The sequence below is a fragment of the Heptranchias perlo genome, chromosome 24 (genome assembly GCF_035084215.1).
Source record: "Heptranchias perlo isolate sHepPer1 chromosome 24, sHepPer1.hap1, whole genome shotgun sequence".
In the NCBI taxonomy this organism is placed as follows: Eukaryota; Metazoa; Chordata; class Chondrichthyes; order Hexanchiformes; family Hexanchidae; genus Heptranchias; species Heptranchias perlo.
Window position 1 is genome coordinate 7,715,065 of NC_090348.1, and position 19,091 is coordinate 7,734,155.

The 19,091-nt window shown below is 42.6% G+C and overlaps 1 protein-coding gene across 4 annotated transcripts in view; it reads left to right on the forward strand.

Annotated features, from left to right (window-relative positions):
• Nucleotides 1-19,091, forward strand: part of sox5 (SRY-box transcription factor 5) — a 270,199-nt gene that overhangs the window by 133,419 nt on the left and 117,689 nt on the right. For all 4 annotated transcript variants that reach the window (XM_068004705.1, XM_068004704.1, XM_068004706.1 and 1 more), the window contains one exon: nt 14,358-14,444. In XM_068004705.1, the coding sequence (XP_067860806.1) occupies nt 14,358-14,444 (87 nt within the window). The remainder of the gene's footprint in view (nt 1-14,357; nt 14,445-19,091) is intronic.

The window sequence follows — 19,091 nt, forward strand, 5'->3', positions numbered from 1 at the left end:
CTTTCCTGGTCCAGGGATCTTAATGGAAAATGACAGCACTTTGAAGGAAAGATGCAGGATAGTTGCATTCTGACATTTAAGATTCAAAAGATTCGTATAGCAAATTAATGTTTCCCTCCTCAACCAAGCAAGAGTACACATCTGTATTTAAGACTCATCTCTAACCCATTTTTATTAATTTTCTTTCATATTTTTGTTTATATACAAATAGAATAATCTATTTTCTCCTACAGGTATATGCTTAGTTCTACAATCATCACACGTTTCTCTCTGTTAATCAGTTTTCTGTAAAGAGAAAGAACTTGCATTTAAAGAGTACCTTATCGCGTCCTCAGGCCATCCCAAAACGCTTCACAGCCAATGAATTACTTTTGAAGTGTAGTCGCGGTTACAAACGCAAACACAGCAGCCAATTGGTGCACAACAAGGTCCCGCAAACGGCAAGTGAGATGAAGGAGCGGTTAATTTGTTTTTTTGTTTGAAGGAGAACAATGGGCCAGGACAATTCCGTGCACCCTGGGACCTTTAGGACACCTAAACAGGCAGATAGGACCTCGTTCAAAGGAGAACGCCTTCGAAAAATACAACACCCCCTCACTAAAGCGCCAAAGTGTCGGTTTAGTTTACACCTGCAAATCCTGAAACGGAGGGCGAGGGAGGTCAAACCCACAATCCTCATAATTTAGAGAGGCAAGAATACTTACCAGCTGACACTAGCAACACTGAGTGCAGTCATGGAGTGAATAAGATTGTTATAAAAGGCGTGCCTGTATCCAAAAGGTTGAATTTTCACTCCTAGGTGTTAGATCAGATTACTTAAAATAGTATTTACTTGTAAATAGTTAAATCTGAGCCCCCACAAGTTCTCTGTGAATATTAAGTACCCTCCCCCACACAACAAGCTATTTCAACCCCGCGCTCTTCTGCATGCCTGTCTTTCTCGTCATTCCATGTTCATCTGCTGGGAACTGCAGTACTGTATTATTACACAGAGATTAGTACGCTAGATGCTTTTAGTGTTACCACAGGGAGTTAGAGAGGGTAGAGATTGGAGATAACGGTTAATCCTACAAGGTAATACAAAGGCTGACAATGAGCCTTTAATGGTTTGTTTAGGTAAAAGAATGCATCCCTGTCTTACTGGGATTGGTCACTCATGTTGTGACGAGGTGAGTGACAGTTACTGAGAGGCTTAAGTAGATTCTAATAGACAGTACATGACAGCCCGAGGCAAGGATGCAGTATGATTGTAGCAGCAAGACCAGTAAATGGGTATGAACTTGTTTAATTGAGTTACGCAACAGCTATAAATTGAATTAAAAAAAACCCAAAAGTTGGGGGGCTGCTAAACGCAGATGGATAATGATCAACTTCCACAGTAAATGTACAATTTTCCTACATTACTACAGTGCCTACACTTCAGAAGTACTTCTGTGAAGCACTTTGGGACGTCCTGAGGTCATGAAAGGCGCTGTATAAATGCAAGTTCTTTCTTTCTTTCTTCTTTCCTTCCTTCCTTCCGCCCTTCCTTCCTTGAATACACTGCAACTTCCCCAAATATCACAGCTTAGACATTGTTGCACCCTATTGCTGTTCTGTCTGCCTCCTTATTAATAACAAAAAAAGGTGCTATTTTAAAGAAAAATTGACACTTATTTTGTTTCTGCCCATTCACAAAGGCCAGGATTAAAGGCGGTGAAATGGAAGCAGTGGTCTTACTGCTCCTTTCCACACAAAAGCAATCCCTTTTCACTTCCAGGCTCTCCCAGCTCTATTGCTAATTACAGATCCCGAACTTCAAAGCCCAACAGTGTCACAGCGTTTGTGAGGGGTTTCTGTTCTGAAGTTAATGTGATACAAATGTGCTACACACTGCTACATAAAACATCGGCCACAGAAGCTAGCTAACCAGTTAACAGGTTTTTTTTAACGACCGATTTTAAGGCTCCCCTGGGAAACTATTCATTTTGCTAAAAGCATCAAGAAACTTTGGCGTTAAGGCTTTCGAGGGGTGGGGTGGGTGTGCACCACACACATCGTTAGGAACTTATCCCTAAATGTGCCCCAGGAATTTTCCTTCAAAAGTTCATTGTTGTTAAAAAAAACAAAATCGCCTGCCTTCTTACTGCCTTGTGGTTCATGAGAAGGGTGGGTGAGTGTGCCCCCTCCCCCCTACTGTGTCCAAATCAAAGCTGGTTGCACATCTCTTTTGATGCCTTTATACACTGTCAGCTGTTGCTCAGTGGTAGCACTCTTGTCTCTGAGGGAGAAGGTTGTGGGTTCTAGCTCCACTTCAGAGACCTGAGCACAAAATCCAGGCTGACACTCCAATGCAGTACTAAGGGAGTGCTGCACTGCTGGAGGTGCCGTCTTTCGGATGAGAAGTTAAACCGAGACCCCCCACCCCTTCCCTCTAAGGTGGATATAAGAGATTCCATGTCACTGTTTGAAGAAGAGCAGGGGAGTTCTCCCCAGTGTCCTGGCCAATATTTATCCCTCAACCAACATCACTAAAACAGATGATTTGGTCATTTATTTTGGGCTGAGCCCGATCAAGTCCTCACCCACCGCCCGTATAGGAGGGTGTCCAGGAGGGAGGGGGGGGTCAGTGGACAAGAATGGTGAGTGGGGATCGTGGCAGTTCATCCTGCTCCAAACCCAGGAGTGCTGAGGTCAAATGGAGAGGGGAGTTCTCCCCCACATCCTGGCCAACATTTATCCCTCAACCTACAACAGATTATCTGGTTATTTATTCATTGCTGTTTGTGAGACCATGCTGTGTTCATATTGACTGCTGCATTTCTTACATTAAAACAGTGACTATTATTCAAAAGGTAATTAATTGGCTGTAAAGTGTGTTGGGACATCCTGAGGTTGTGAAAGGTGCTATATAACCTTTCTTTCTTTTTGTACTCCGTTACCTTAATTCCGCTAGCACCCTGCCCTCCCTCCTGCCCCCTCCCCCACTTGAATGGCTTTTACAACTCACAGGCTGTTTAACAATTTTTGTCCACAACCAGTTAATCTTAACAGGTTGAGTTGACTGTGTGATGAGTCTGACTGCTCACATTGTCAAATGGCCTCCAAGAGAGTATTGAGATTCTGCTGGCTTGACGCAAGTCAATTTTCTAAGACTGCGGGCTATTATCAACTTGAGGAGCCCTGGAAGAATAAGGAGAGGTGATTCAGAAATCGGCTTGTGCATTGATCGAAGCGTCAGAATCTATTGTGCTCTTTTTTTTTGTTGTTGCAAGAATACAAACTCGGTTCGTGTCACTTTGCTGTTTTTTTTATATATATATTGACTATTTTTCTGAAAGCCAGAATGTGGAGAATCTCACACATGTACCGTCACCAGCTTTTTCACACGCTTCTGCAGGACCTGCTCCTGCAAGGAGAGAAGGAAACCGTATCTGTGAGGGGAGCGGGCTTGGACAAAGAGCACTTGTGTATTCATGATGACTTCACTAGAGTGACTAAAATGGAGAAGCCAGTGGACTCCATTTTAATTTTCTAACTGATGCCAGACTTGCAGCTGTCTGTACCTGAGGCTAATTGAGATTTTTAATGCAGCGTTTAAAAATAATAAGAAAAAGCAATTTTCTACATATTTTGACACTGGTGCTACATACCAAGGCACTGGAAGGGGCTAAAGTAGTAAACAGTTTTGCGACAATTAAGTATAAAGGTAGCCATTTAGTGCTAAGAACCAGCATTACGTCAACAAATTGTTTGAAATTAAAAGCAAAAATTTGTACCTGCAGAAGAAATTCAACTGAAGAAAAAGCTGAGAGTTTCAAAATGATAATTATAAATGCTTATTTGTGTTTTAGTTCACTGCCGCTGGTCTTGGTATTTTTAGTCAGACAAAATGGTGGCTTCAGCAGCAAACTGCACTGAAAGCTGCCCTTAAGTGCAATTTAAATGCTCACGGTGTGCTCAGTGAATTCGCATTTTCCGATATAGACACAGCCTTGCAGTGCTTAGCATAAAGATTTCATTGACAGCAAAGGAGATCTGAAATGTTTGTCAATCTATTCTAGTTACACACCAGTCCACTGTTAGTCAGAATGTAGCTGCCCCGAACAACCATTCTTCTTGGACTACCAAATTCAGGAGACGTTTTTTTTTGGCAGCAGGGATAGTGGAATAAGGATGTCAAAAAATCACACATAGAGCTAAAGCTGAGGCATGCCATTTTAAGTACCATATGCCAATCTTTTTTTTTTGCCAAATTTGGTTTAATTAGCGTCGTGGTGTAAATCTCAAAGTACAATAACAGTGTCTGGCTCTACAATAGGAGAAAAGTCAATCAGAAACTGCTGTTCTATTGAAAGTGTTGGTGAGAGATTCTGCGTTATTTGGGGTAAAAAAAACACAGGAGGAATTATTGAGAGAAACAGGCAACAAATAGAATTAAGCTGACATCAGACGTGGTGCATGATGTAAGTGTCAGCCTTGTCTCAGCGGTAACACTCTCGCCTCTGAGTCAGAGGTTGTGGGTTCAAACCCCACTCCAGAGACTTGAGCTCATTGTCTAGGCTGGCACTTCAGTGCAGTACTGAGGAAGTGCTGCATTGTTGGTTGTGCTATCTTTTGGATGAACCATTAAACCGAGGGATGTAAAATATCCCACGGCACTATTTAAAAAAGAGCAGGGGAGTTCACCCAGTGTCCTGGCCAACATTTATCCCTCAACCAGCACCACCAAAAAAAAATTATCTGGTTTTGTATCCCATTGCTGTTTGTAGGACCTTGCTGTGTGCAAATTGACTGCTATAGTCCCTTACATTACAATAGTGACTACGGTTCAAAATACTTCATTGGCTTTGAAGCACTTTGGAACGTCCTGAGGTCATGAAAGGCGCTATAGAAATGCAAATTCTTCCTCATATGGGTGCCCACAAGTTTGAAATCTGAAGTTTCAGTGATTTGTATGAAATCTAACCTCAGCTGAGTTGGCTTGGATTGTGTAAAGTCAGAGTACAAGTATTGCATTTTGAGAAAGATTGGACAGTATTTCATCATCATCAACGGGATTTGACAGGGTAGAAATAGAGAAACTATTTCCTCTGGTGAGGGAATCAAAATCAAGAGGGCATAGCCTCAAAATTGGAGCTCAGCCATTTAGGAGTGAAATCAGGAAGCACTTTTTCACACAAAGGGTGGTTAAAATCTGGATCTCACTCCCCCAAAAGGCTGTAGATGTTGGCTTCAATTGACATTTCAGGACTGAGATTGACAGATTTTTGTTGGGTAAGGGTATCAAGGGATGTGGATCAAAGGCAGGTAAATGGGGTCGAGGTATAGATCAGCGATAATCTAATTACTTGGAGGAACAGGCTCGAGGAGATGAATGGCCTACTCCTGCTCCTAACGTTACTATCTTCTAATAGATGTCCTCTATGAGTTCCCATATCATTCCTTTCCATGGTACCCATCCAACCTGGGCTAATGAGATGCTTGCAACCCAACAAAAGGGCCGGTTGCATTGGTCCTTTATTCATTGGGATTCCAGATTCCGTGAGCCAGATCCCAACGTACATCCTGTTCAATCCATTTTTAGCGGACGGATGGCAGACTTGTAAAACTGGATCTACGGAAACCGGATTCAACAGCTTAAATGCTGGGAGCTGGCTCCAGGCTCCTGAAATTCAAGCGGAAAGATCAATATGAAAGCAGCTAAAAATGACCAAAATGATTGAAATCCTGAAGGTGCTTGCACCACATTAACATGCAGACTGGGCTCGTTTGGTTATATTTATTATTTTGTTGCAGAAGGATGACATGTGGCTAAAGGGGAAGAAGGTGGGGCCTGACTGTAAGAGATAAAGGACTAACTTGCAACAATGTGGTCATTTATTTTGCTGTACCAAAAATGATTTTGTCACATCTGAATGAGATCTTACATACTTTTCTTAGTCTTTTTCTCATCTCAATTTAAAGGAATATTCTAGAGTGGAGCATCCAGTTTAATTAACAGGTTTTACCAATATTCCACAGGGTTCTGGCAAGCCCCCGACTAGAGGAACAGATTTCTCTAACACTGGCCTTCCGTTTGCACTAAGGCCCATTTTAGTAGGGTTGGCTCTTGACGTGCGACTCTCAACCCAAAAGTAATGGCACAATACAAAAGGAGCTAAAGTCAGGATTGTCCAAGCTTCTTAGCAACTGCTAGCGGAAAAAAGAACAAGTTCCATCTAGTTTGGTCTTTTATCATCCTGGTAGTCGTATGATACAACGATAATGGAGTTGTTGACTAATCATCGCAATCAATCTCTATCAATTAGTTTACAACAGACCCAGACATGAGGTGAAGAAAACCCCAGTGGCAGAGAGCTTTGGGAACCATAGGTCCAAAGTCATCTGTTCGTCCAAAGTATGTTACACTTACCTCATGTCATATCTCAAATTACTCATATACTGTATCCCAAAATGCTATTTTTCTGAAAGAAATCTATCTCATTTGGATTTCAAGTAATCAATACTAACTGTTTCCAATGTCTCCCTAATGAGCCTGTTCCATAGATTAACCACCCGCTCAATGAAATATTATTTCCTCAGATTAGTTTTGAATTTGCCCCCCCTTCAAGTTAGGGTTGCCAACTCTGGTTGGGTGTATTCCTGGAGGTTTCATCACATGACCTCCTGCCTCAAACTGTCCCGCCCTACACTCCCGCCATTGGTTCATCCACTGGCTGGGTGCACTGCCTTCCCACACCAATTGGAAAGTGAACAGAACAGCGATATATATCCAAGTGAGGATGATGTGTGACTTGGAGGGGATCTTGGATATACATATATACACGTGGATATACATATATGTAGATTCATTTGCCTATACCTCCAGCCATGGGTACTAACAGATTTTGGTGGTAATGATTTAGAATTTATCCACCAACGAGGCAATGGTGAAAAGAACAGCCATTTCCAAACGTCCAGACCCAAGAGATTCAAACAGGACAAACCAGTGAGGAAGGAATAAGCGCCATTAGAACTGAGTTGCCTGGGCTTTGTAGGCCAGATAACGTGTACTCAGTGCCACATATGGTTCACTGGCTACAGTTGGACATCTCTACTTTAGATACATCACATGTAGTTCACACTACAATGGTCACTACCATTAAGTACGCATTACCTGAGAAGGCACCATAATGTGTCGGTGACTTCCAATTAGTGCCCTTGCATTCCTCCTTCGCTGGTCTCTTGTGCATCTCCCACTCCCTTCGCTCCACCATTGGTGGCCATCTCAGTCCTAAGCTCTGGAATTCCCTCCTCAAACAACTTTGCCTCTCCACCTCTCTCCCCTCCTTTAAGACACTGCTTAAAACCTACCTCTTTGACCTAGTGTTTGGTCACTTGTCCTAATTTTTTTTTATTCGTTCATGGGATGTGGGCGTCGCTGGCGAGGCCAGCATTTATTGCCCATCCCTAATTGCCCTCGAGAAGGTGGTGGTGAGCCGCCTTCTTGAACCGCTGCAGTCCGTGTGGTGACGGTTCTCCCACAGTGCTGTTAGGAAGGGAGTTCCAGGATTTTGACCCAGCGACGATGAAGGAACGGCGATATATTTACAAATCGGGATGGTGTATGACTTGGAGGGGAACGTGCAGGTGGTGTTGTTCCCATGTGCCTGCTGCTCTTGTCCTTCTAGGTGGTAGAGGCCGCGGGGTTGGAAGGTGCTCCTCCTTTGGCTCAGTGTCAATTTTTGACTGATTACGCTCCTGGGAAGTGCCTTGGGATGTTATGCTACGTTTCTGAAACCCTCACCCATGCTTTTGTTACCTCTGGACTGACTATGCCAATGCTCTCCTGGCCGGCCTCGCACCTTGCATCCTCTGTAAACCTGAGCTCATCTGCTTCCCATATCCCAACATACCAAGTCCCGTTCACCCATCACCCCTGTGCTCACTGACCTACATTGGCTCCCAGTCCAGCAACGTCTCGATTTTAAAATTTTCTTCCTTGTTTTCAAATCCCTCTATGGCTTTGCCCCTCCCTATCTCTGTAACTTCATCCAGCCCTACAACCTTCCGAGATCTCTGCGCTCCTCCAATTCTGGCCTCTTGCGCATCCCCAATTTTCTTCGCTCAACCATTGCCGGCCGTGCCTTCAGTTGCTTAGGCCCTAAACTCTGGAATTCCCTCCTTAAATCTCTCCACCTCTCTACCTCTCTCTCCCCCTTTAGGACGTTCCTTAAAACCTACCTCTTTGATCAAGCTTTTGACCAAGCTCGGTGTCAAATTTTGTTTGATAATCAATCCTGTGAAGCGCCTTGAAACGTTTTACTATGTTAAAGGTGCTATATAAATGCAAGTTGTTGTTCATCTATCAGAGGCATGGGAAACAGTTTCAAAATACTGGCATGTGATCAGCCTTTGCACTCTGCTTTGTTGTGATGAGAGAAAGAGGAAAATAAAACCTACAGATTATCGGACAAATTCAGACTGCCTTGTTTAATTGAATTGGGACCCGCAGTGTGAAGTAGCCTTCGAAATGTTCTTTTAATTAAATAAAAACTTATTTAGAGCAGAAAGTCCTCAAAAGCTGCTAGTGTTGTGGCAATCAGTGTCGTTCAGGGTCAGGCATAGTGTCTGATGTGGTAATGAACCCACTGGGCTTGACACTAACCTTGTGACATGAGGGGAAGCAGGATCATGGTCTAGGTGCAAGGATGTGGTACATCGCCAGTGTCCTGGGCATAAGACAAGGATAACTTGCGCCCCTTGATCTCTTTCTGTTGTTTTATTTGCATATATTTAAAGCAAATTTCTTAAAAGAGGGTAGATTCGCTGCGTTAGACGGTTCTGTTGATACACACAGGCCCTACTTTGTAAAAACCGATTAAACAAATCTGCAATTTTCTGTCAAAATTCCTTGACAAAAGCAACAGGAAAAGGGAAACACATAATCACCAGCAATACAAAGCCAATTTAAAACAGTGTGATACATAAGACAGCTAGCTACACAAGTACCATTGTTGCGTGTGCTGCCTTTCTTGGCTTTTAATAGAAGTGGTATTTTCCTCACAGTTCACTTATTTGGATACTTTTTAAATAGAAATCCTATACTTGAATGTCCTTTTGGGAGAGATGGGCACCCTTCAAGTCACATGATGCTGCACTTACTAATCAGAGAAGCAAATATAAAGAATATAAGTTGCATAGATGTCTCGGGCCTTCCACATTCTCAAACGTACCAAAGTGCTTCACAGCCAATGAATCGTATTTTGAAGTGTAGTCACTGTTGTTTTGGAGGCAAATGCAACAGCCAATTTACACACAGCAAGGTCCCACAAGCATCAATGAGATGAATGGCTAGTTTTGGTGGCGTTGGTTGAGGGAGGACTGTTGGCCAGGACACCGGGAGAACTCCCCGCTCTGCTTCAAAGGCCCACCACCACCTTCTCAAGGGCAACTAGGTATGGCATGGGCAATAAACGCCAGCCTTGCCAGCGATGCCCATATCCCGAGAATGAATAACAATAAAATAAATATAATGCTGTGGGATCTTTTACGGTCACCGGAGAGGCAGACAGCACCTCATTTAATGCCTCATCTGAAAGATGGCACCTCCGACAGTGCTGCACGGGAGTATCAGCCTAGATCCTCTCTATATTCCTTACTGTGTAGTTAGGTGCAGATTTTTTCTTTCAGTTAGAACCAAAAGGCTAGGGACATACCATTTACAGGCATTGAAACCCTCTTTGTGAAGGTGGGGAATAAGAATGGTTAACAAAACAAAGAAAATACCCTTGATCATCTGGTTCACAGACAAACCTTTTACTACCTTCAAATATCAATATTTCTCCTCTTCCGTCATCTGGAATGGCACGTCAGATAAGACCCTCCATAAAATGTAATGTTAAGACACTGAACTCCTCAAGACATCTGGATAAAGAATGTTGTGTGTGTCTTCCCTCTTGTTTGGTTGGTTCCTGTGGTCGTCCCTTTTACTGACCTTTCCCTCTTTCCAGCGATGGATTGTGATCATTTTAATTGCATTTTCACAACAGGGTCTCAGGGCCTGCAGTTCCTGCCATTGGCTGGATTCCACTGCTGTTATGGGGATCCGTCTCCTGGGATTCTTTTATTCTCCCTGCTTCCTAAATTCGCTGCACCTCTACTTGTCCCGAATGTTCTACTGGAATTATCTCCCCTGTGAGCTTTGTTTGGACTCTCTTGACCTTTTTACACTGCCCGTTTGAGCTGAATCATTGCACTGCTGGGTACTTTCTTTGTGATCTTTGTGCTCTCATCTTTGACTCTGGCCCCTCGTGCACCATTGGCAGCTATACCTTCAGCCACCGAGGCCTCACGTTCTGGCATTCCCTCCCTTAATCCTTCCACCTCTCCACTTCCCTACCTCCCTCTCCACCTTTAAGACCCTTCGTAAAACCCACCTCATCGACCAAACTTTTGGACACTCCTTTTGGTCTCCTTCTTTGGCTCGGTGTCTGTGAAGCGCCTTTTTCTACATTAAAGGTGCTGTATAAATGCTAGTTGTTATTATTATTATCTCACCAAGGTACAGGTTTTCCTCTGGACTATTGGTATAACAGTGATGGTTGCTGTTAAATCTGCGTCCCTATTGCTTGGTACAATTTACATTTCTATTTCTATCTCCACTGTTTGGGCCAGAAATACAGCTGCCAATAGAGGAAAGGAGGGGCAGAAATTCTGCTAAGTAACTAATGGAACTGTGGGATGCAAAAGGGCAATTTCTTTTGTCTCTAAAAAAGGTGTAGTGTCTGCTCCCATCCACTGTCTTAATTCCCCTTTTCCCCTTTCAGCAGGGGATCAATACACTCAGTAGAAAAAAATCTATTAGTGGCTCTCATAAAGTAGGCAGCAAACTTCCCATCGGGGGGGGGAATATTCTTGCAATATTCTGCACTCTCTGCTTCTCCAATTTGTGGCCCCTTTTGGTTCTGTTCAGATGAAATGTCTGCCCTCTCAGGTGGGCATTAAATATCCCACAATACTATTCAAAGCTGAGCAGGGGAGTTCTCCCCGGTGTCCTGGCCAATATTTATCCCTCAATCAATATCACTAAAGCAGATGATCTGGCCACTTATCTCTTTGCTGTTTGTTGGATCTTGCTGTGCAAAAATTGGCTGCTGCATTTTCCTACATTACAACAGTGACTAATCTTCAAAAGCACTTCATTGGCTGTAAAGCTCTTTGGGACGTCCCGAGGTCTTGAAGGCGCTGTATAAATTCAAGTCTTTCTTTTTGTTCCTTTGTTATCCTGATTGCAAAATGTCGTCGCATTTAAGGGAAAAGGATGAACAATCTGTAGTACTTGTGTTTCACTGGTGAGGCCCTAAACTCTTCAGCAAGTTTTCAGGTCTGGCGATGAAGTCTTGTGCAATGGCGCACTGGCACATCTCGAAAGTGTCCCCTCTCAGGCGAAGCTGTTGTAATTGCTGTGATGCTATGATCCTTGAAGTTTGCAATCGGCAGTAAAGCTATGAAAATTGTTTTGAATGAAAGAATTTGCTTTCAGCCTTGAAGAAGCATATGTGAGGGCAGCCATGTTGGCAATTATCTATGTTTTTTTTTGGAATAGTGACATTTGTTAAACTGCAAGTAAAAAAAATAAATATATAAAATGTTGATTGCCACTAATAAGCAGTAGGAACAGTATTTTTGCAATAATGTATATCATTTGAGAATGACTGACCATGGAATAGTGCAAGACCTAGAATTGGTGATGCATTTCCTTTAGCTAACACAGGTTACAGTTTAAACTAACAAGGGAACGGACAGGAAATATAATATTGAATTAATGTGGTCTTAAATGGACCCAAGACTAAACCTCACTGTTACTTAAACCAGTTTAACAAAAATAAGTGATTGTATTATGTTGCTGTGAGATAGTCAACGTATATTATGTTGTAAAATGTAAATTAAGCGTGATGGGATATGACACCATGTCTGGAAGGGGATGAAACGTTTTGGGAATACTGTACTATTATTACAATTTGCAAAACCTTGGATAAACTCAGCCAGTAGTTGTATAATTGGTTATTCAATCCCGAGCCCTGTTCACAGCTCAAGCCAGGAACAGTGAGCTGACTTTGCCAAGTGGAGTGAATGTAGCGACTGTGCTCAGCAGAAAAAAAAAACTTTCAAAATTGGAGCCTGCCTTTTTCCTGTGGGCTCCTTTTCACCATGTCTGGGACTGGCTGGATGACAGTAGCCCTTTTGTTACAAAGGGGGCTGACTTGTTCTGATCTGCGAAATGCCTACTACCAGCTCCACAAATATGAGATAATAGGGGGAGAAAAAGAGCAAGGAGGTCCACTTTTTTTTTGATGGAGTCAGGAAAGTTCTTAGGTGGAGATGGAAAGAGAAGGCGATTATTATTATTGTCAGATAGCCCCGATAATAGAAATGCTTAAATCTGTGTGTGTTTTTTTAAATTGAGTTTAGAATCTCTTTTGTTAATCTTTACTTGCTTTCCATACTTTTGCTCCTCAGCTAAAAGCATAGACTTCAGCTAGATATATTTCTTTATCATTCATTCCCTCAAAGTCCTGCTAGCACTTTGAATTTCTATTTAAATACAGAGCCTGTCTTATGTGGAATTTTACTTCTCAAGATACAAATTAAGACCATGTGGTCAAAGACTGACCTTGGTTGATCTTTAAAACAACATGAAATGTTTCTTTTATAAATCTTACTTTGACTGTATATAGACCTTCTAACTAATTAAGTTTCTGAAGTGTGCTTTAATTATTGTATGGAGTGTTTTTTGATGTAGTATTTAATAGAACGCAGGATGACGTTCATTCACTGGGAGACAGATCTTTAATTCCTACCCTGATGTCTCTGTACATTAAGCTGTGCTGCTTTGGAAGCTCTCGGACTCATGCATAAAAACTCATTGAATGATGGCCTTGTATTCGAATTTAATTTTCTGACCTGTTAACTTCTTGGTAACACAATTCTTTGGCGTTCAGGGAATTGCTCCCTTTTCTTTCATCATACATCTTAAAGTCATGCACAGAAGAGAAAGGCTGGTGTCATAAAAAGGGGTTTCAGAGACCTTTCCCCTTAACCCACCGTGTGGAGAGAGTGCATTTGATTTTTGCTGTTTTGACATTATTAATGATCCAGTTCAAAAATTGAAAACATTCATTAATGTTGAACTTTGGGGAGCTGGAATCGAAAGTGGGGAGCTGCACTCAAAAAGTTAAAATGTCCTGGCTGTCACTGGGGACAATGTAACATGTTAATAAATAAAAGTAATTCCTATTACTATGCACACACTGAGTGACCTGAGGAGAAATGCATTGCCCAGCCATTTGTTGTTACATTTCAATGTCAGAACAGTGCCTAAAAGCCTCAGCTATTGTTTGGTGCCTAATAGCACCTGTTGGGATGATGGCAGGGGTGGACACAGGGCAGCTGTTAAAGAGCACTAGTGGCTGCTCCAATAATATCTGGTGGAGTACAGCTGCACCAGGAAATTTAACCAGCAGTCCCCGGTAAATGGCATGAGGCTTCACTTAACGCAGTAATAGAATCTCCTGTAAGATTCTGCCTTCGTCTAAGCAATGCCGTGATGCCGGCAAGGGCAGAAGCCCTTTAAGGATTTAACGTTTGGAAACAAAAAGGCTGGAAAATTGAATGAGAAAGTTGCCCAGAGAATCAAGTCGTTAACCTCTATCAGCAGAAGCCCCAGCATTTGGCAAGTGTTAAAACCTCTGCTGACAGGCAATGAAACAGATCTACTCTGTAAATGACAAGTGAAGAGCATTGCTTTGTGCTACCTGGTTTTTTTCTTCCTCTGTTACTCAGAATATTTCTGATGAAATGACCGTGTTTTCACTTGACTGGTCCCTGAGTGCAGCACAACCAGTATCCACTTGTAGCTTTTCAGCTGTTTGATCCATGGCAATAAACTAAATAGGATTGGTTCTTATCTGCCTTGAGACATTTTGATACATTATAGGCGCTGTATAAATGCAAGTTGTTGTTGTTGCCTTTAGCTTTGTGCTATATTTTCACCTAATTGTCCTGAGCATATCCTGTAACTTTATTGAAATGTTGTGATGTGTGGGTTTTTTTTAAGTGCGACTCCAGCACCCAAACAGTGGTGTTGCACATGTGTCTTGTATTATCCTATTAAAAACAATTGCATTATTTGTGGGTAAGGGTAATGATTTTCAAAGAGCAGGTGATTAAATACATTCTTATCTGTTTGCCGATTAAATGTATCACCAGAGCAGCGAGATGGAAAGAAGTGCTTCCGTCTGCAGATGGACTTTGCATGCATTTTTGTGGCAGATTAATCCTTTCTAAACTTTCTTTTATTTTCTCCCTCTCTCTTTCTTTTTTGCATTCCTCAGAAACTCCTAGTATCGAGAAACTTTTATCAAAAGACTGGAAGGACAAACTTCTTGCCATGGGTTCAGGAAACATCGGGGAAATTAAAGGTTGGGTAAATTATCAGTTCAGTTTATCCTTGCACGCTCTCCCTGCTTCTGCAACTATGTTTGTGGTTGGTTGAAAATTATTCTTGCTACTATTTGCTTTTGTGTGTGTTTGTGTGTGTGTGTGTGTGTGTGTGTGTGTGTGTGTGTGTGTTTAAACAAAGTAAACTAGCAAAGTGCAGTGTGCTGAAAATATCTTTTAATGTTAAATAGCAAGATATCTTTGTCAAGCCTCCTAATTTGAATCTTCTATTTTACACACAATTTAAAGGCAGTGTCATGTCATATGTGGGAACAGTTGTAGTCTTGTTCGGCAGTTTTGATGACAAGTTAGATTTTTTTTTATAGAGTCTGAGACCTGATCTGGTTTCTGCTTGTCATCATTCATTAGAGTACAGTAAGTGGCAATTCCAGTAATGGTCTCTAAAAGAAGGCACAGTTACTGTTTATAAATATGTTTAATAATGCACAGCTTCCAGATTGCATGTCCTGTTTGTTCTGCCGTGTCTGACCTCAACATAATGTCAATGAAACAAGAAGAAACGAGAATATCCCAGTCTAGACAACAGCTCCTTAAATGTACCAACACTTTCAATTAAAGCTAAAAGCCCATTGATCACGCCTCCCCAGCTTGAAGTGTTTTATATACCATTCTCCATATCTATCAAATACCATCCGATTGTATTTTGATTCACATGTAACTGTAAACCCTTTTTAATACAGAGCAGCTATTTAAGAATATGAGATACTGCAGTTTGGAAACAGCCTAAATCCATTATATTCTTCGAGCATTTCTGCTAAACATTTTCCAGTTACATATTAAGAGGACTTTTCGATGGGGACTATTCTTTTCTTCCAAACCTTTTCAAAGCTCAGCTGGGTAACTTTTGCCGTGTCTCAAGCTTGGCCGGAAATCTGAAAAGACAGTGCGTGTGGAAGAGCAATAAATGTCTTGCATCTTTATAATGTTCTGCTGGAGACCATTACCTATCGTCCTTATGTAGGGTGAGCCAGAAACACTGTAGACTAACTTCCATGTGCTGGTGAAGGAAGACAATCAACATTCCTGCCAGCCTGCTTGCTGCTGCCATGAAAGAAGGGTTTCTTTTCTGCTGTGACATTTCAACAGAAGGTCTTTTCTGTTTTCCAGTCCCTTCAAACGCACATCTAAAAGGCCTGGCTCATCACTGAGCTGTTAGAAACAGCCACCGGTTTATTTCTACTGCAGACTGCCGTGACAGTTGCAATTATTGTCTATTGTTGAGAAAGTTGCCCTCCAGGGGCAAATGAATCTCACTCGCACCTTCTTGTGAGGTCAGGCTGGGCTGATTGCTTTCTGCCCAAGAATCCAGCGCCGTGCCACTAGAGGCTAGAGCCGCAGAAAGAAAAGAGCGGAGATCGTTTGATATGCTGCTGCACGATAGCAAAAAAAAAGCGTAAGGATGTAAACTAAACATAAACTGATTACAAAAAGCTAGTGTCGTCAGGAATTTCTGGCTTGCAAGATGGACATTTTTGTGTGTGTAAACAGGGCCCAGACAGGGGTTTCAAAAATCACAGCAACCACATGAATCTATTGTAGTTTTACTTTTGAACCATTTAAGGAAATGCAGCACTGAAGTTAACCGAAGTTAACATTTAACGTTTTTCCCCAAGGATGCTATCACTCTTCCTCTCCTCCTTCCTTCCTTCTCCTGATGGTGTTGAATCCTTGGCTGGACTTTGGCTCTCTGAGATCTGACCCAAGTGACCCAATTCATTGGTTGTGAGTGTCGGCAGGTTATTCAACTGCAGGGTGCGTCACAGCCAGGCTCGGCCTTCTCCTGATCTGAGGTCAGCAGGGATCACTGGAAAGCAATTGGCTGAGGGAACCCTGGGGATTTTGGCCTTCCTAACCCAGGGGGCACCAAGTGGTGATGTTACTGCCGCCCCAGTTGAGATTAGCTAACTTATTAAAGACCATGGATCAATCTGGGATCTTACTGTACTTTAAGGCTCAGCTCCTCAGTGGATAAATGCATTGAACATTTTTATGGAGTCGTCCTAGATGAGTGGTTGCATTCAATGATCCAGTCATGTAGCACTGATCCTCCGACACTGCTCCCTTCCAGTGTGCCCCCTCCCAATCTCTGTAATCTCCTCCAGCCCTACAACCCTCCAAGATCTCTGCACGCCTCCAATTCTGGCCTCTTGCACACCCCTGATTTTCTTCGCTCCACCATTGGCGGCCGAGCCTTCAGCTACCTATTCCCTAAGCTCTGGAATTCCCTCCCTAAACCTCCCCGCCTCTCTACCCCTCTCCTCCTTTAAGACATTCCTTAAAAGCTACCTCTTTGACCAGGGTTATGGTCACCTGTCCTAATGTCTCCTTCCTTGGCTCAGTGTCAATCATTTTGTCTGATTACGATCCTGTGAAGTGCCTTGTGACATTTTATTACATTAAAGGCAATACATAAATTCAAGTTGTTTTTGAAGGCAACACTTTTGAAACTCTTCAAAAACAGGATTGTTGACAGATCACAATGGACTCTCAGTCCCTCAGTGTTTGGGGCCTTGCTGAGTAAGCAGTGGTAGTCTTGGATAGGTGTCAGCCTTGGCTCAGTGGTGACACTCTTGCCTCTGAGTCTGAAGGTTGTGGGTTTTTTACTTTATAACATTTTCAAAGTATGCAGGTTATGAAACAAGTTAATTCACAATATCCTGGAGCAAGTAGAAAAGCTGCAAGTGCCAAAAGAATTCAAACAGAAAGGTTCGCTTCCAAAATAAGATTGAACAAACAGGTTTGAGTGTAGAGGGATGCAACATTTTCATGAACATTCATTGGGTTTAAAAGAGCTTAAACATAATACCACAGAGTCATAAATGTCTTGGAAAAGCTTCTCTGCTGGCAGACTTACGTCCACCAAAATCAACCAAGTTAGATAGACCTTTAGCAATTCTAATTTGTCGAGGTGAGTGGTCTAAGGGTTTTGAGATGAGTGGTCTAAAGGTGTTGAGATGAGTGGTCTAAAGGTGTTGAGATGAGTGGTCTAAAGGTGCTGAGATGAGTGGTCTAAAGGTGTTGAGATGAGTGGTCTAAAGGTGTTGAGATGAGTGGTCTAAAGGTGCTGAGATGAGTGGTCTAAAGGTGTTGAGATGAGTGGTCTAAAGGTGTTGAGATGAGTGGTCTAAAGGTGCTGAGATGAGTGGTCTAAAGGTGTTGAGATGAGTGGTCTAAAGGTGTTGAGATGAGTGGTCTAAAGGTGCTGAGATGAGTGGTCTAAAGGTGCTGAGATGAGTGGTCTAAAGGTGTTGAGATGAGTGGTCTAAAGGTGTTGAGATGAGTGGTCTAAGGGTTTTGAGATGAGTGGTGTAAAGGTGTTGAGATGAGTGGTCTAAAGGTGTTGAGATGAGTGGTCTAAGGGTTTTGAGATGAGTGGTGTAAAGGTGTTGAGATGAGTGGTCTAAAGGTGTTGAGATGAGTGGTCTAAAGGTGTTGATGAGTGGTCTAAAGGTGTTGAGATGAGTGGTCTAAAGGTGTTGAGATGAGTGGTCTAAAGGTGTTGAGATGAGTGGTCTAAAGGTGTTGAGATGAGTGGTCTAAAGGTGTTGAGATGAGTGGTCTAAAGGTGCTGAGATGAGTGGTCTAAAGGTGCTGAGATGGTTGGTCTAAAGGTGCTGAGATGAGTGGTCTAAAGGTGCTGAGATGAGTGGTCTAAAGGTGCTGAGATGAGTGGTCTAAAGGTGCTGAGATTAGTGGTCTAAAGGTGTTGAGATGAGTGGTCTAAAGGTGTTGAGATGAGTGGTCTAAAGGTGTTGAGATGAGTGGTCTAAAGGTGTTGAGATGAGTGGTCTAAGGGTTTTGAGATGAGTGGTCTAAAGGTGCTGAGATGAGTGGTCTAAAGGTGTTGAGATGAGTGGTCTAAGGGTTTTGAGATGAGTGGTCTAAAGGTGTTGAGATGAGTGGTCTAAAGGTGCTGAGATGAGTGGTCTAAAGGTGCTGAGATGAGTGGTCTAAAGGTGTTGAGATGAGTGGTCTAAAGGTGTTGAGATGGTTGGTCTAAAGGTGCTGAGATGAATCGTCTAAAGGTGCTGAGATGAGTGGTCTAAAGGTGCTGAGATGAGTGGTCTAAAGGTGCTGAGATGAGTGGTCTAAAGGTGTTGAGATGAGTGGTCTAAAGGTGTTGAGATGAGTGGTCTAAAGGTGCTGAGATGAGTGGTCTAAAGGTGTTGAGATGAGTGGTCTAAAGGTGTTGAGATGAGTGGTCTAAAGGTGTTGAGATGAGTGGTCTAAAGGTGCTGAGATGAGTGGTCTAAAGGTGCTGAGATGAGTGGTCTAAAGGTGTTGAGATGAGTGGTCTAAAGGTGTTGAGATGAGTGGTGTAAAGGTGTTGAGATGAGTGGTCTAAAGGTGTTGAGATGAGTGGTCTAAAGGTGTTGAGATGAGTGGTCTAAGCATGTTGAGACCTAAGGGTGTTAAGACGAGTGGTCTAATGATGTCTGCTCCCTGATCACTCTGCTCTCCAACTTGTTGTTTCTCTCTGCTCCCTGATTCCCTGTTTCAGTCTGCTCCCTGATTCCCTGTTTCACTCTCCTCCCTGAATCCCTGTTTCACTCTCCTCCCTGAATCCCTGTTTCACCCTGCATCCTGATTCCATATAGCCTGTCAGA